This window comes from Perca fluviatilis, chromosome 13 (genome assembly GCF_010015445.1).
Source record: "Perca fluviatilis chromosome 13, GENO_Pfluv_1.0, whole genome shotgun sequence".
NCBI lineage: Eukaryota > Metazoa > Chordata > Actinopteri > Perciformes > Percidae > Perca > Perca fluviatilis.
Window position 1 is genome coordinate 33,719,032 of NC_053124.1, and position 16,706 is coordinate 33,735,737.

Consider the following 16,706-nt stretch of genomic DNA (forward strand, 5'->3'; position numbering starts at 1 on the left):
CACAAATACATATAGGCTAATAGAATACAGAAATAGAATTTCTGTGACTGCTTACCTCTATTGCAAGATGCTGTTGCATTTCTTGTCCCATGCCTTCCGTTTCTTCGGGGGTTGTTCCTGTAGAGGTCCCCTATACTCCTCATCCTCATCTAGAGAAGGAACGGAGTCCCTGATCCAAAACAAGTTTCACAAGTCACTGTCCACCCTGAAATTACTGTCAGAAACCAACTTGCTGGAGATATAAAATAAATCCAGAACTGTATTAAAATGTGCTATTGTTGTGTTGGTCCTAGTCAATGTTATCTAGATTCATCACGAACAAATTCACTAGTCTAACATGGTGACGAAATTGTGATATTTATGATAGGTTCTATTGTGCTCAGCCATGTGGATTTATGTTTTTATTGTTTAGGCTACATAAGCATGTTTTCAGCCAATATGCAAAATCATAGCCTACCTGATAGACTGTATGCTGTGAGTTAACCTCTGGGTGATCCCTGCGATGAAGACCGAGTGATTCCTGTCCACCTCCTCGTTGTGTTTATTTATGTGTGGCTGTGCTAATTCGGCCTACCATGGCTAGATTCATAGAGTTATCCTTATGCACTCTTGCCTGCACGTTTCTTAATTCGTTCTGACATATGTTTCAGATCTGTCACTCCTGTCTTTGTCCACCAACTATCACAAGCACTTGTTTTAAACAGTAAGCAAGGGAAGAAAAAGATTCCATGGGCGTACCCACAGCTAGTTAGCCAAGCCTTTCAATCGAACCAACCTCGGGAAAAGGTTCTCTTGTAGGTTTCATCCTTTTCTCACACCTGTTGGGTTATACTCACTCCTGACTTGTCTGGTCCGAGTTCTCTTACAATGAATTTTTCCGCTAATGTTCTTCTTTCGAAGGGATACAGGTGTAGAGATTTAACTGAATTTGGTGCTAGCTGAACTTGCACTCAGGGGCGGTTCTACATTGAATGACACCCTGGGCGAGACCCCCTCCGAGCGCCCCCATTTTTTTTTTTTAAGGTGCACAATCTCTACCTCCAACATTGCCAAAAGACACAATATATTATAAATATTCGAAATAGCACAAATCCTGTGAAAACACACTAAAGACAATGTAATTATTACACTACAGCACTAAGAACAGAAAACCCAAACTACAACTAAAACCTGACCTTTCTGAAAAATAGGAAATACCAGTGTTGCAGCAGCACAATATCAGACACATAGCACACACAGAATATAAATGAAATAATAGGATACAATATACATGAAATAATAATAGGATAGAATATAAGAACAAATAATTTAAAATATATACAAGTTGGGAATAAAACTGTACAACTGTTTAACTAGTACTGATAAAGCTGTACCCGTCCTTGTGCTCCCCTGAATATGTATACCAACTCCTACTCTTAAAACTACTAAAGCCATGTAATGAGTAAGCAAGAATTAGTTAGTTGACACATTAAATACTTCAACAAAGTGCCATTTATTAATACACTTAAACTGTATACTCCTAATGAATCATAAAACAAGCTATATACATATATATATATTTTTTTTTTTTTGTCTGCCTAAGCAGATAGAAAAGCATCAATTCTCGTTAAGAAAGTTTGCATGATGTGCAATGTTTATATAGGCTATAATGCAATCATACAGTAAAGCATGCCTACTTTTTATTGTTGTAGTGTTATCATCAACAGTTTGTCCACCACTCAGTTTTATCAAGGGCCAAAGTGTTTTAAGGGGAGTTGTGCTTACCGAAGGCTGAAGCCTCACTCCCTCATCTCTGTTCCTCTCCTCCGCCAGCTGGGCTGCAGTTACTGTAAAACACGCTTGAGTCTCCTCCCCACTGTGCAGACACCAGCACCACTATCAGCCACGGGAGCTGATGAAGGTCCTGCTACTACCGAAAACATGTCTTTTTGGCTTTTTTCTTTTATTTGAACCGCTTGGGTAACTTTGTTTCATTTTGGCGTTTAGATGACATAAAAGAAAGGTTTAGACTCGTCTTGGTCCGTCTCTGTGTACTTCCCAGTTCTCCTGTCACTTTGTTTATCATTCGCGCCGTGGCGCAATGTTACGGACTAGTCCATTTCATTGTGAAAGTGGGGGTTGTTGACCTCTCTCAGCAAGCAGGGTGCATGCAGCTGCTGGGGGTGCTGATCTGCCAATTCCCCACACAGTGAAATGATAGAAAACAGAAAAACGCTTCGCGGCGCAGAGGATTATTATTTTTTTTTTTAAGTTCTCGTGCCGCCCCCCATGTGACATGAAAAAATGCCGCCCCGGGCGGATGCCCGGTTCGCCCGTGCCAAAAACCGCCACTGCTTGCTCTCGCTCTCTGTCAGTACCCGATCCGTTCCACCGGCACAATCCGTTCTGCGCATGCGCAAGATGTTCACACATGCGCTGTGGTACGAGGATTTACGACACTACCCAATCTGTTCCCACGCTAGCTGACGTTAGTTTAGCTAATAGTAATTCGGCGGACCGCTAGGTGATTATAGTGGTCTGCCGTTAGCCTCCACCGGGAAGCTAACGTTAGTTTAGCTAACAGCTAATTCGGCTAACCGCTAGCTGAGACAGCATGTAAACTTTAAAAGACCCTCAAAATAAAACTTGAAAATAAAAGTTAACATATATAACAGCTGTTACGTCACTTCTACTTGTGCTCATTTAAAATACAATCACTCAATACTTGTCTTTATTGTTATTACTGTAAAGTCTTAATTTAGCTGTAGCCTGCTTTTCCCATTATGTTTGACTTAACATTATTTTAGACTGAATCAAGTTCTTTGACTGAATCTAGCTGTCCGTTCTGCCTGCACGATCCGTTCTGCACATGCGTTATTTTAGACTGAAGGCTGTCGGCTACATAGGTCGGCTAGCGGTTAGCCGAATTAGCTTTTAGCTATCCCGGTGGAGGCTAGCGTGGAACAGATTGGTTCAGGTCGTAAAACGGTATGGCATACGTATCATCTTGCACATTCCCAGAACGGATCGTGCCGGTGGAACGGATCGGGTACTGACACTCTCCTCTCTGAGGTAAATGTCCACTCCCATGGTGCACTGCTCTAATCTTGGTACTACAGGCGATATTTTCAGAGCCCCCAAACAAAAAAATTAAAACAGGCAGCAGGTTGGCAGGAGGTTGACGCACCAGCGCCCTCTATTGGTGAGCTACTGCTGTCCAAGTCCCTGTTGGAGTCAGTCGGAGCATTTCCATAGAGAGCCACTTTGCATCAGCAGCACCATGCTCCAGTGCTCTGGGAGAGTTTATAGTCCTGAGAGTTGAACACTGGATGACTGACAGCTGTCCTTCATGACAACAGAAGCCCCAGAAATCCTCCTCATCAAAAACATGACTCTGATCTCCGTCCTCATCTGGACTCTCCTCTGCTGCTGCTTCACAGGTAAAGTCCAGAGAATCAAACTCCTCTCCTCTATCAACATCCGTCCCTCTGAAATGAAGCCGACTAAACCGTGATGCTGCTTTATGTTTTTGTCTCTGTATCCTCAGAGTCCAGAGGTCAGGTCACAGTGACTCAGCCTGGAGCAGTGAGCTCTGCTCGGGGAGCCTCCGTCTCCATCAGCGTTAGGGTCAGCCCAAAAGTTTATGTCGGGACTTCAAGTGGAAAACATTATTTGCACTGGTATCAACAGAGAGATGGGGAATCTCCTAAACTACTAATTACCAGAGGTAATGAGCGAGCATCAGGGATTCCAGATCGTTTTTCAGGCAGTGGATCAAACTCAGACTTCACTCTGACCATCAGTGGAGTTGAGGCTGAAGATGCAGCAGTTTATTACTGTCTGAGTTATCATGAAATCAACAGTCAGGAGGTGTTCACACAGTGAAAAAGCGTCGTACAAAAACCTCCCTCAGTCAGACTGAACAGAAACTGAACTGACTGCTGCAGCTGGAAGCTACTGCAGAGACTGATACAGTTCACTGAAGACACACACATACACACACACACACACACACACACACACACACACACACACACACATATCTTCCACTGTGTCTCTACCAGATTTCCTTCTAAAGGTCAAACAGTCCACCTCAACAACCTGAAAGTTTCCTTAAATGAAGAGAACAGTTCCAGTGAAGAAGCCCAATCAGAACATTCAAATCACAACAACAGCAGAGTCAGCTCCACTGATGTACACACACTAACCTAATTCACCGTATATATAACACCATCATCCACACATCACATTAAAATATGTCAAGACACTGACGCAGCATATCTGCAATTCAACAAATGTTTTCAGTGGCTGAAACGCTCACTTTGCCATGAACATAATGGTATCTGGGACACAATTCATACAGAACATGTCACTTAATTTAAACAACTAACAAGTGGCCTTTATTCATTGGTTCACTTTAATTAACAAGACCCTTCTAGTCCGATCACCACCTTACTTATGTCACCTGCTGCATCCAAAGTCCGTCACATCCAATACCAGGTCCTCACTTCATATTCAATGAAGCATTCACTAATCCAACTCTGCCTCTGGTCTCACATCTTTTCAATCTGCTGCCCCTCACCACTGGAAAGCTCTGCAAAAGATTCTTAAACTGGACAAACTCATTTCCATTTCATCTTTTAAAACCACCATCTCATCCTTGTTCACAGGGCCGTACTGGGACTGAAAATCAGCCCGGGACTTTAAGCTGGAGAGGCCTTTTACACGAGTGCCCTTGGTGCACGAGCAGAAGGATTTTTTTTTTGCAGTTATTTTAATTCTAATAGTGTTTTTATGGTATAAAGAGAATCAGATTACGCTGAAGACCTTCAAGAAACTTTAGGATGACACCTGCCTCCTCAGGTTGTATAAGCAAGTCACCACTGCACTGAACACAACCAGGTCAGCAAAACCTAATCTCCAACACATAAGTCACAGTATACTGCTAACTACCAGCTTGTCATGTGCAGTCAGTTGGAGTGATAAAATAGTTACAAATACTCACACTGATATACTCAAAAACTACAATACAGTCCCATAAAATAGAAATTTGTGTGTGTGTGTGTGTGTGTGTGTCCTTACTTTCTCAGCTTGGCTCCCTGGCTCAGCTTCCTCTGTGATGGACCCTGCCTCTGCTTACTGATTGTGCAGCTACATATCATATGCATGAGAAGAACATCAGTTATAAATATGACTAAGAATAAAACATGTTCTAGTTCAATCTGTGCTTCAGTCAAGTTATTATCTAGTATGTGGAACTATTGGCATTTTATCCTATATGCAAAAATCTGATTGATTGATTTGCCTAATATGATTGCCTACCCAGCCCTGCACACTGCCCCTCTACCTGTCTGTTTCCTGCTCTTCCTCTCTTCTCCTGTCTCCTCCTCCTGCTGCTCCTCCTCCTCCTCCCCTTTCTCCTCCTGCTCCTCCTCCTCCTCTCTCCTGCTACCTACCTCACATCACCAAATCCAAACCTGACTGAAAGTGAACTCTTTTTTCGGCACCTTAAGTTTGAGCCAATCGGATGTCAGGAAAAACGAGTATCAGTCCAAGTTAGGAGGGGCCGCTCGTATCCCCCTCAAGACAGAAAGTATTGGTTTGGCCCGGTCTGAAACACACACACAGACACAGCGCTCCGCTGCAGCTGAACGGCCGGCCAGGCCGGTCGCGTATGAGAAAAAAAAAAAAACGTATGGACCACCGGCCGGTTCGGCCTGAAATGGACCGGCCGTTCGGGATTGTTCCCGGTATTCCCGATGGCCAATCCGCCCCTGCTTTTTCACCGTCATATACAGTTGCTTTTCCACATCATAATTTCCCAGCTAAACATTTGCAAGGTTTCTCCTTTTCTTATTCACCCATGTATCTGTGCACTTCTCTCGTTTCACGTGTTGACTGCTGTCTGTATTGTATTTTAAATTGTATTTTATCTCACTATAACTGTATGTCTAATTTATTTTACTCTCTAGCCCTCCTTTCTTTCCCCTGAGTAGCTTTGTGAGGCTACCATTGTAAATAACATCCTGTTCTTAACCCTCTGGTTGTCCTAGGGTCAAAGTTGACCAATTTTCAAAAAGTTTCTATATCATAAATTTTGGGGTTCTTTCAACCAAATTTTTAAACAAAATACTACTTTCACTGAATTTGGGGTTTTTATTTAATTTTATAGCATTTAAAGAAGAATTGATAATAGAACGTTGAAAAAAATGTCAAGAAAGTACAGAGAAATGTGACAAAAACATATTGACAATAACTTTGAAAAAGCGACAAAAGTGTTTGAAAAAGACGACCCAAACCCAGAAAAACCAAAAGTTGCATGGTCGACGGGCAAGACAACACAAGGGTTAATGACTTTCCGGTAAAAAATAAAGTTTCAATAAAAATGTTCCTCTGAGATTTGTCCTTAATACAGTAAAATTGTAGTTTGATATACTGCATTTACTGTATATTTTTAATGGGATTTATGAATTCACACCTGATCACCGCTCGTGGTGTGAAGCTCGTGTCCGCGCTATTCTCCCACATGTAGGGAACCTGGTGAATTAACCTGCAACATGTCAGCTGTTTGGAAATTCTTCAGCGTGTGTGCAGAAGATAACAAGTTTACAATATGCAACACCTGCAAGGAGACAGTAGGGCGTGGAGGGACGACACCAAAAACCAAAATCACATTTTTTTTTTTTTATGGATATTGGATGTGAAATGAAGGAAATGGTTCTAACGTTGCTCTTTAGATGTGTGGGAATTTCCCACACCAGGAGTAATTTATATAGTTCTATTTTATAGTGATCCATTATCTGTTCAAAATATGTTCTATGTTCTGTGCAAAATGTTCTATTAAAGAAAAGATAGAAAATAAATATTTGTGTGTGCTGTAAAGTGGTTAGAAAAAATGAAATCGGAATTGGCTAAAATCGGTATTGGCTGGCCTAACTCACTGAAAATCGGAATCGGTCTAGAAAACTGTAATCGGTGCATCTCTAGTTAAATGTAAAGTCTAAAATATTAAAAGTTAAAGGAAAGGCATGTATGTATAATGTTTGAATTAACAGAGAAAAAGGCCGCTGCTCACTGATTTAAAGCTCTTAAACATTGTTACGTTCCAGGCAGAGTAGAAAACTGCCTGTCGTCATGTCTTTTCTCTCCAGGTGAGAACACTGATTACTTTCCACCTGTGCAGCCGGTAAAACAGGATTAGTTCCCTCAGGCTGGTCCAATCAGCAATCAAGGTAGTCAATGAAAGGAGCACACCTGAGATGAGTTTAGTCTCTCTGCTCTCTGATGTTTTATGTTCAATCTTTTAAAAGATAAACTTGTATGTAGTAGGAGGTTGAGGACTTTAGGTGAGTTAGGGGAACATGGACATTTTACACGCGGCTTTAGTGAAAACTCTGAGTTGGTTAACCCTGAGATGAGGGAAACTCTGGGTTTTCCGTTCCAGAAAGAGAAGTAACTTCACCTCAGAGTCAGTTACTATGGTAACTGAGTCTGTGAACCTAACCTGGTTGGGAGCAGGTTTTCTTCAAGAAACCTTGAGTTTCTCTCAGTCTCCTCCCTCTCATAGGGAGGGGAAACTCATTTCCTCATTCATTCATTCAGTCTGTATCAGGCACATTTTAATGCAGTTTGTTATCTGCATGAATAAAAAAACTTATTGGTTTATGTTAGGCAGACTATAAAATGTTTTTTTTCTGAAACATGTCATGTCCTTTTGTCGATGATCCCGTTGATGAAAAAGCTGTATTAATTCAGAGAGTTTACGTCGGGAGATGATATTGAGTCCCGACTAGATGTTTTTTCATTTCCACATAACCGATTTGAGAGGTATTTTTTATCACAGTCTATTAGATATGTAGATAGGCTACCTTATCCTTCCACTAGTTCAACATCGTGGACAGGCTTTAACATCCCAGCAGATTCTTTGTGTCGCATTACGTTTTTTGCAAACGGCAGTTTTCTTTATAACAGCAGCGGATCATACTGTAATAGTAAAGCTACTGTATGTAGAGCCGTCAGAAAAATGAGATCACTCTGAAACGTTTTTCAAACGTGTTCCCTGGACACAACCAGTGAGAGCCATTAAATAGAAAAAAATGATTATACTTATAATTCTGTTAATGATCATGGTGCTGCAGCCTCAGAATGGGAATAGTATAGTTTACTTTTTCGCCCGCAGGATTGCACCTGAATAAAATTATAGGTGTAGCCTACAATTCCAGTTTTCACCAGTAGCCTAATATTATAAGTTAACTATGAAATGAATACACTGTTAATGCGTACGCATTGACTCGAGCAGCAATTTTCTCCCACACTAGTTCTCTCTCTTTTGCAGCAGGAGCCGCTGTCTTGCTTTTTTAACGAAATACTTGTTCAAACTCGCTGTTTGTGCGCATGAGTATTTCCGCCGACCGGTTTGTTTGTGGTTGTTACCATGGTGAATCGTAGAATCATGGCTCCATTCATACTGCCTTATGTGCACGCGCGTAACCCTGAGTGAACATACTCCGAGTTGATTGAACCAACTCAAATCAGCTGTTCTGCAACCGAAAACTCAGAGTTTCCATCTCAGGTAAATCAACTCAGAGATCAGAGCCCCGTTCCAGGAAGTAGGTTTAACAAACTCTGAGTCTAACCCTGATTGTGATAAAAAATGACTGTGAAAAAAAAATAAAAAAATAAAATAAAAAATGACTGTGATAAAATGAAAAAATGTGGAAATGAAAAAACTCAATATCATCTCCCGACGTAAACTCTCTGAATTAATACAGCTTTTTCATCAACGGGATCGTCGACAAAAGGACATGACATGTTTCAGAAAAAAAACATTTTATAGTCTGCCTGACATAAACCAATACGTTTTTTTATTCATGCAGATAACAAACTGCATTAAAATGCGCCTGATACAGACTGAATGTAGCTCTCTTCACGACAACACAGACACAGGTTGGTTCTTTGGAACGGGCGTTTATTGCTTTGCTCTTCTGTCCTTAATGCATCCACATCACGCCGTGAGAACTACATGAATGAACACAGTAAGCACGTCCAATTAATTATACATTACCGAAGACAAGTACAAATTCCGCTTGGCGAGAATATAAACAAAGTTTCACATATAAGATAAAATACCTCGTTGGCTGCTTGTCCTGAAAAGAGGTTCTTAAATCCTAGGAAAATCCTTCACAGTTCGCTTTCGACAACAGTGAAACTCCAACTTAATTAGCAGAGGCCGTAGCGTGCACACCTTAGGTTTCCTTTTGTCCATTGACAAATTCCCGGCTGCGGAAACCAAAACAGAGAACTTTAGTTCCGAGGAGAAACAAACACAACGGACTTAAATCTAACTATTACATCACATTCATTTTAACCTTTACATTTCACATTTCCTATTTATTTACTGTATGAGACTGAATATAAACTATAAATTTACTATGAATTTTGCATTAATTATTCATCATAAACACAGCACATATTTAACAGCACTTACACTCCCCACAATCACTCACTTAACTTAAAATGTGGGATTTCTTTTGCCAAATATTATGTAAGAATCAATAAAATGATTTTGGTCTGAATAGATGACCTTATGTATGTGATTTTAATTAGCCTCTAGTAAGGTAACTACCTTGTGGATAGGCCTTTCAAGGTAAACTAATCTAGTGTGTGGTTTTTCCCTTATCAAGTGTAGTGTCACTGATTAGTAGCTTCAGCTTTCGCACCATGCCGTCTGCACTAGGATGAGCTTCTATAACTCTGGCAAGCTTCCACTCGTTTCTTGGTGAGCTGTCATCTTTTAGAATCACAATGTCATCTACTTGTGAGTTTCGTGATGTTCTTTGCCATTTCTGGCGTTGTTGTAGGTTTAGCAAGTATTCCTGTTTCCATCTTCGCCAGAATTCATTGGCTAGGAACTGCACTCTTTTCCACCTTTTACATAGATATAGGTCTTCTTTTGCAGAACTGTCCAGGCGGGGGCAGAATGATTGATGATTTCATGGTTAGTATGTGGTTGGGGGTGAGAGGGTTCTGGACCGGTAGGATCGTTAAGGTGTTCAACACTTAGTGGCCTGCTGTTGATTATAGCCATTGTTTCGCAAGGAAGGTCCTCAGAGTTGTGGTGTCAAGTCTGCTTGCGGACTTGTCGAGCATGTTAGTCAGAATACTCCGAATTGTTCGAATTTGCGGCTCCCATACTCCACCCATATGACTCGCTGATGGGACGTTCATTACAATTCACAACCGATCGCTCGCTGACGTTCCTGATCCATTCCCTTGAAGCAACTCAGAAAACACTCTCTTAGGCCCCCATGAAATTTGTTCCCTGGTCGCATCTCAATTGGCGTACAGGACCTCTGATAGCCACAAATGTTCGAAGTGCATTTATGAAGGCGTCTGTTGTCAAGTCGTCCAGTGTCTCAATATGCACTGCGCGTGGAACATAAGCAGGTAAACAACAATCCATATCGTTTTTAATTCCTTTCTTCCTTCCGCGATGAAGGGGCGAAACAGTCAAGACCACAGTAAGTAAAGGGAGGAGAGGTCTCTGTTCTCTCTTCTGGCAGATCCGCCATTTGTTGAACTTCTGTAGTTCTTCTGTATCTCCTACATTGTACACATTTGTAATGTGTGTGTGAATTCCCATTTCCACATCCCAAGATCCATATTCCGTTCGCTACGCTTAACTCGTTCATAGTCATGCCCCTTCCTTGGTGATAAACACGCTCATGATGATGTTTGACGAGCAGGGCTGACACATGAGATTTTTTCGAAGTATTGGGGATGTTTTACGTCATGATGCAAGGCTGATTGGGATAGCCGTCCTCCCACCCTAAGGACATTTTCCTTGTCCAGGAATGCATTTAACTGGTGCAACTTGTTGCGCTTTCAGGATATGTACTTTCTGAGATTTTATTTTGTGAATGTCTTCAGCGAAGGCTTCTTCCTGCACCAGCTTGATAATGAAGACTTCCGCTTCTCTTCTTTCTTCAAGACTGGTTTGCTTCGTTCGTTCTTCTTTGAAGTCCCTTGAATTCTCTGACAAATCTCTGGAGCCTGGCGACGGCTCTCACTGCTCTAGACCAGTCAGAAAATTTAATTAAGTGGTTTGCCATTGTATTTACTTCTTTTGTCCCGACTGTGTGGACGTGGGTTTTGCGAAGCTCAGGATCGGTCGCTTCGACTACTCCCACCATTTGCTCTTCAGGTGGAAGATTTGACTGCCAAAGAAAGTTGGGTCCTTTCAGCCAGTTCGACTCTTTCAGCTGGACTGCACTCAGTCCTCTTGAGGCGGAGTCGGCTGGATTATTTTCGGAACTGACATGTCGCCATTGTTCAGGATTTGTGCGTGATTTTATGCGTTGGATCCGGTTAGTTACAAAGGTGTGAAATCTCTTCGTGCGTTGTTCACATAGCCAAGGACCACCTTCGAGTCTGTCCAGAAACACTCTTGCAGGTTTTCGATCTCAAGCTCCCTTTTAACAAAGTCACCATTTCCGGACTGAAGTCACAGCTGACGACAATTCAAGTCTTGGGATAGTTGTTTGTTTGGTAGGGGCTACTCTTGCTTTCCCATGACAAGTGAGCAACTTATCTGTCCCGTTTCACTTATAGCTCGAAGATATGAGCATGCACCATATCCATTGAGACTTGGGTCTGAAAAGTTGTGAAGCTCATAACGCCTAACCTTGCCAAAGCTTGATGGAAGATAGCTTCTTGGAATCTTTAGGGGGGGCGAGGTGAGGGCCAAATCCGTGAGCCATGACTCCCATTGTGGCAGGATGTGCTCTTGGAGATCTTCGTCCCAGCCTACTTTGTCTCTGCACATACATCTGAAGGATCTGTTTGCCGACTAGTATGAAAGGAGCCACAAACCCCAGCGGATCATAGACTGAAGCAACAGTTGAAAGAACCCCTCTCCTTGTCAGTGGATTTTCCTTAACTACAACCCTGAATTGGAATTCATCAGCTCGACGCACCACACGAACTCCAAGTGCGGCTTCAATGTGAAGATCTCCTAGAGCCATGTCTAGATCTTTGGCTTGGGCGGCTTTGCCAAAGTGGTATTGCAGCAATCACTTCTTTGTCGTTTGACACAAACTTGTGTAGCCGGGTTTGTTTCCTGTTCTGCATAAGGCTCTCGACTCTTCCACCAGGTGTATGGCTTCAGCAGGTGAACACACGCTTATTAAGCCATCGTCGACGTAAAAGCTTCTCTGAATGAACTTGATAGACTCTTCGCTAAATCTTCCATGACCCTGCGATGCCAGATGCTTAAGTCCAAAGTTGGAGCAGCCAGGGGATGAAGCTGCCCCAAACAGGTGCACCCTCATTCTGTACACTGACGGGTTGGAGTCCAGATCACCTTTGTCCCACTAGAGAAATCTTAGGTAGTCTTGATGTTTCTTTGCAACATGAAACTGGTGAAACATCTTCTCAACGTCACACATTATGGCGACTGGACCTTTCCTAAATCGACATAACACTCCGACTAATGTGTTAGTTAAGTCTGGCCCGGTCAAGAGATGATCATTTAGGGAAGTTTCTTGGTAGCGTGCAGAACAGTCGAAAACCACACGGATCTTCCCTGGTTTGTGGGGGTGGTAAACTCCGTGGTGCGGAATGTACCATGCTGGTTGGTTATTGAGTTCGGGCTGTGGAACCTTCTCAGCATCTCCTCGGGTTATTATGTCATTCATGAAATGGACATAATCCTCGTAGTACTGCTTATTTCTCCTCAGTCGTCGCTCTAATGAGGTGAGCCTATGAACTGCACATTGTCTATTGTCTGGTAGATTAGGTTTGTCCGTCTTGAAAGGAAGCGGGAGCTCATAATGGCCGTCTTCTTTCTGCCTTATGCCTTCTTTCGCTTTAAGCAAGAAGAGAAGGTCTTCCTGAGAAACTGGGTTATCATCTGTAGTGTGATCTGTGAAGTCAGATTCAAGGACCTTGATTATGTCTGTTGGGTTGATTTCTTTGACTCGAGTTTTGCAGACAAAGTGAACTTCTTTCTTCAGCTGAATGGATGGTTGTACGGAAGGTGTCACTTGTCGCACTATGATTCTGTGACTGGTTCCTATTGCGTCGCCGTAATCACTTGCTGGATTCGAGCATCCGACAATGCTCCAGCCGAGATCAGTTCGCTGTGCAAATGGAAGATTTTCTTCACCACAAAGGATCTCTCTTGGAAGAAGGGCTTGATGACAATTATAGCCTATCAGCAGACCTACTTCACAGTCCAGCGGTGGTGGGATCTTGTCTGCCAGTTGCTTCAGATGAGGCCATTTTAGAGCCGTTTCAGCGGTTGGGATGTGCGATCTGTCAGCAGGAATAAACTCTCGTGTGAAAAGTGGTGGCAATGGGATCCTTTTCTCTAAGTTGTATCCTCTCACTTGTAGATTTGTCAGTTTCTGGCATGGTATAACTGTCGATCTTGAAGACATTGTGGACAGACGCAAACTAACACTCTCTTTATTTGTGTTGAGCTCTTGGGCCACTTCATCTAGGATGAAAGTTGTATCACTCTGCGTGTCTAAGAGTGCGTAGACTAGAACTTCTTGATCTGGCTGTTTTGTGGACGAAACCCAGACTGGTATGATTGAGGACGTCTGTACGTTTGGGCCTTCTTGTACAACTCTGTTGGTAGTTGCTGTTGCAGCTATTTCTTTGGTATCTGTTCCTTCCTTTGAGTTGTCGTCTCCTTTTGGGGGTGTTGACCTTTGATTTTGCTTGAATTTGTCATCATGCAAACATGTTGGATGTCTCTTCTGACATATTTCACATGTGCTTTTGTTATCACACATTTTTGAGTGATGACCAGTCTTCAAACATCCAAAGCAAAGTTTTTCTGCTTGCACAAACTTAACACGATCTTGAACCATCCTTTCAACAAACTTCCTGCACTTAGCGAGGACGTGTCCTGTTCTTTTGCAGAAGATGCATAATGAGATGTTGCTTTGAGTTGTGTTTGTGGACAGTGTCTTTGCTTGAATGGTTTGACTTCGCAGTTGCTTTGGTTTCTCGCTTTCTATACTCTTAAGAGCTTGCATTGTGGAAATAGGATCACGAGACCGGACGCTTTCGATATAAAGTCTACAAACACTTTGAATGGAGGGTACTCAGAAGTTGCTTGTCTGGCTTCCATGGCTTTGCGGTTCCAACTGGATACCAGCCAATCCGGAAACTTCAGCAGAATTTTTTTGACTCCGTTGCAGTCATTAAGAACATCCAGTGACTTAATGTGGGGCGTTGCAGCCAGCGCTCTTGAGAAAGTCTGCAAAGTCCCTTCGCTCATAACCATTCTTAGAGCTTACTTTTGGCCATCCTTGCAGCTTGTCTCTGAAGGACTTCCCAATTATGAATGGATCTCCGAAACGTTTTTCCAACAGCTGCCAGGCTGAGTCATATGCCGCACCAGTACCTAGGAGGAAAAATCCTTCAACAGCTTTCATAGCGGCTCCCCCTAAGTACTTTCTTAGGTAATACAGTTTTTCATTCTTCGGAATGTTTTTCCTGTCTATTAATGTTTGAAAGGATAAGCGCCAGTCTTTGAACTTCAAAGGATCTCCAGTGAATACTGCAGGCTCTGGTGTTGGGAGATGATTTGAACTTATGGCTTCTGCAAGCATGTTGACCAGATCAGAGCTATTCTGCCCGTGTGGCATGGACATTGAAGTTGGTAGGGCTTGTGGCACAAATTGTGGACTTTGAGAACCAGGAGCTTGACTTGTAACTGGTAGGTGTTGAGGAATAAAGGAGGGACTTAAGGCATGGAGGGCTTGTGTTGTGACTGGCAGTGGTTGAGGAATGACTGGGGAACTTGTGGAGTGAAGAACTTGAAGTTCTCCTGCTGGTTCAACTTCATGCAGAAAGTCAGTTGGCTCAATGCTTCCTTCGACTTGATCGTAGACCTTTATTCGAGCGTTTGCGGCATTCAGCTTCTTAATTTCCTCTAGGCGTTCAAGCTTTCTACGCTTGTCTTGCATCGCCTGTTTTCTAACTAGGTTCTCAGATTCAAATTGTGCCAGGAGCTGTCTACCTTCGGCTTCTAGCCTTTGAAGCTCTCGTCTCTTTCTTTCTTTTTTTCATCCAACACTGCAAAACTTCCTTGGATGCGGCAGCCGCAGCTGCAGCTTCCGTTTCTTCTGACTGAGTGAATGCTAGAGCGAGTAGATCCACATTTTGAATGACGTGAGGCGCTTTGATAAAGAATCTGTTGAGTCTAGGATGGAGCCGACATCGGGCCAAGGTTCATCCTCCTCATCTGCAGTATGCCCTTTAAGTTGTCTTTCTGCCCTTTGAATGATGAATCCTGAAAGAGATATGCACAGGTCAACTCTGCGTCGCTGGCTTGGTTCGGGAGTTTGCATTTGACGTAACTCTTCATAAATGGCCTGTACATCAGAACACGTTCCTTTTATGTTCTCAATCAGTTCATTTAATTCTTCCTCAGAGGCCGCATCAGTCAATATCTCCTTGCCTATTCTTGCATGATACTTCCATTTCTCATGGATGATTCTGTACCGACGCTGTACTCTCTTCAGCCTTTCTTCTTGAAGTTCTTTTCCTTTCTCTGTTAGTGTTCGGGTTCTTTCACTTCTTCGTATTCTTTCCACTTCTTCTGTAGACTCAGTGTCTGTAACTTCGGTTTGAGCAGGTGATGGGGTATTTTCACGGCAGGTCTCAGTGCTCGTGTCTGACATTTTGAGATGGCTATGGTATGTGTAATTATTGAGTTAGATTTATATTAGGCTGTGTGAATGTGAGCTACAGTAAGCCTAAATGTGGGATACTAGGAAGGTTAAGGCAATATGAATTCCTTAACTGTGTGAAGACTAAATGAGTAGCCTAATTTTTAAACTTAAACTTCAATATTGCATCAATAAACTGTATCAGAATGTATCAGAACTTAGCTACACTTCAAGTTGACTTCAATTTCAAAATATATTAAAATAAGACATTACTTTGGCACAGATAAACACCTTGTACACCTTAATCAGTGAGCTTAGAAATGAATGAATTAATGTATCACTGTGCTCTTTAGACTTGGTTGGCATTACTCTCCATTAAGCACAACATTTAAAATCTTGATTCAAACTTATTCACTCCCTTATGGAGTTAAATTCTCATTTACCTTGTAGCATGTAACGGCCAGAAACCACAGCACAATAGATATATCCCCAAAACATGTAGCCTAGGCACTGTAATGCAAAGTTAATAGAGCTGAGTCCTTAGTTGCAATTTCCAAGTTGAACCACTTCTCACCACTTTAACTTGACTGGTGGAGCGCTTCTTGGCTTCAGCTTGAAAGGTTGCGCTTTCAACACAGTCTATTCACCGTTGCTTGCATTCGCTATGGTAACCACGTCATGGGATCGCTTATCTGATCTGCTGGATGAGTCGGTACTGCGCGGTGGCGTTAGGTCTCTCCTACCCGTGTTGAGCAGGCGAGTTCTCACTGTAGCTCTCTTCCGACAACACAGACACAGGTTGGTTCTTTGGACGCGGGCGTTTTAGCGCTTTGCTCTTCTGTCCTTAATGCATCCACATCACGCGTGAAGAACTACATGAATGAACACAGTAAGCACGTCCAATTAATTATACATTACCGAAGATAAGTACAAATTCCGCTTGGCGAGAATATAAACAAAGTTTCACATATAAGATAAAATACCTCGTTGGCTGCTTGTCCTGAAAAGAGGTTCTTAAATCCTAGGAAAATCCTTCACAGT

At 42.4% G+C, this 16,706-nt stretch overlaps 1 long non-coding RNA gene and 1 gene segment (V, D, J or C); one reads left to right on the top strand and one right to left on the bottom strand.

Moving 5' to 3' along the window:
- The first annotated feature begins 3,367 nt into the window (after nucleotides 1-3,367).
- Nucleotides 3,368-3,875, top strand: LOC120572062. The segment is given in 2 exon segments: nucleotides 3,368-3,419; nucleotides 3,527-3,875. Coding segments are annotated over 2 exon segments (390 nt in total).
- Nucleotides 3,876-8,930: 5,055 nt separating this feature from the next.
- LOC120572090 lies at nucleotides 8,931-9,169 on the bottom strand. Its single transcript, XR_005641353.1, has 2 exons — nucleotides 9,109-9,169; nucleotides 8,931-8,997 (listed from the first exon to the last, which is right to left on the bottom strand). It is a non-coding gene; the product is annotated as an uncharacterized LOC120572090 (long non-coding RNA).
- Between the last annotated feature and the right edge of the window lie 7,537 nt (nucleotides 9,170-16,706).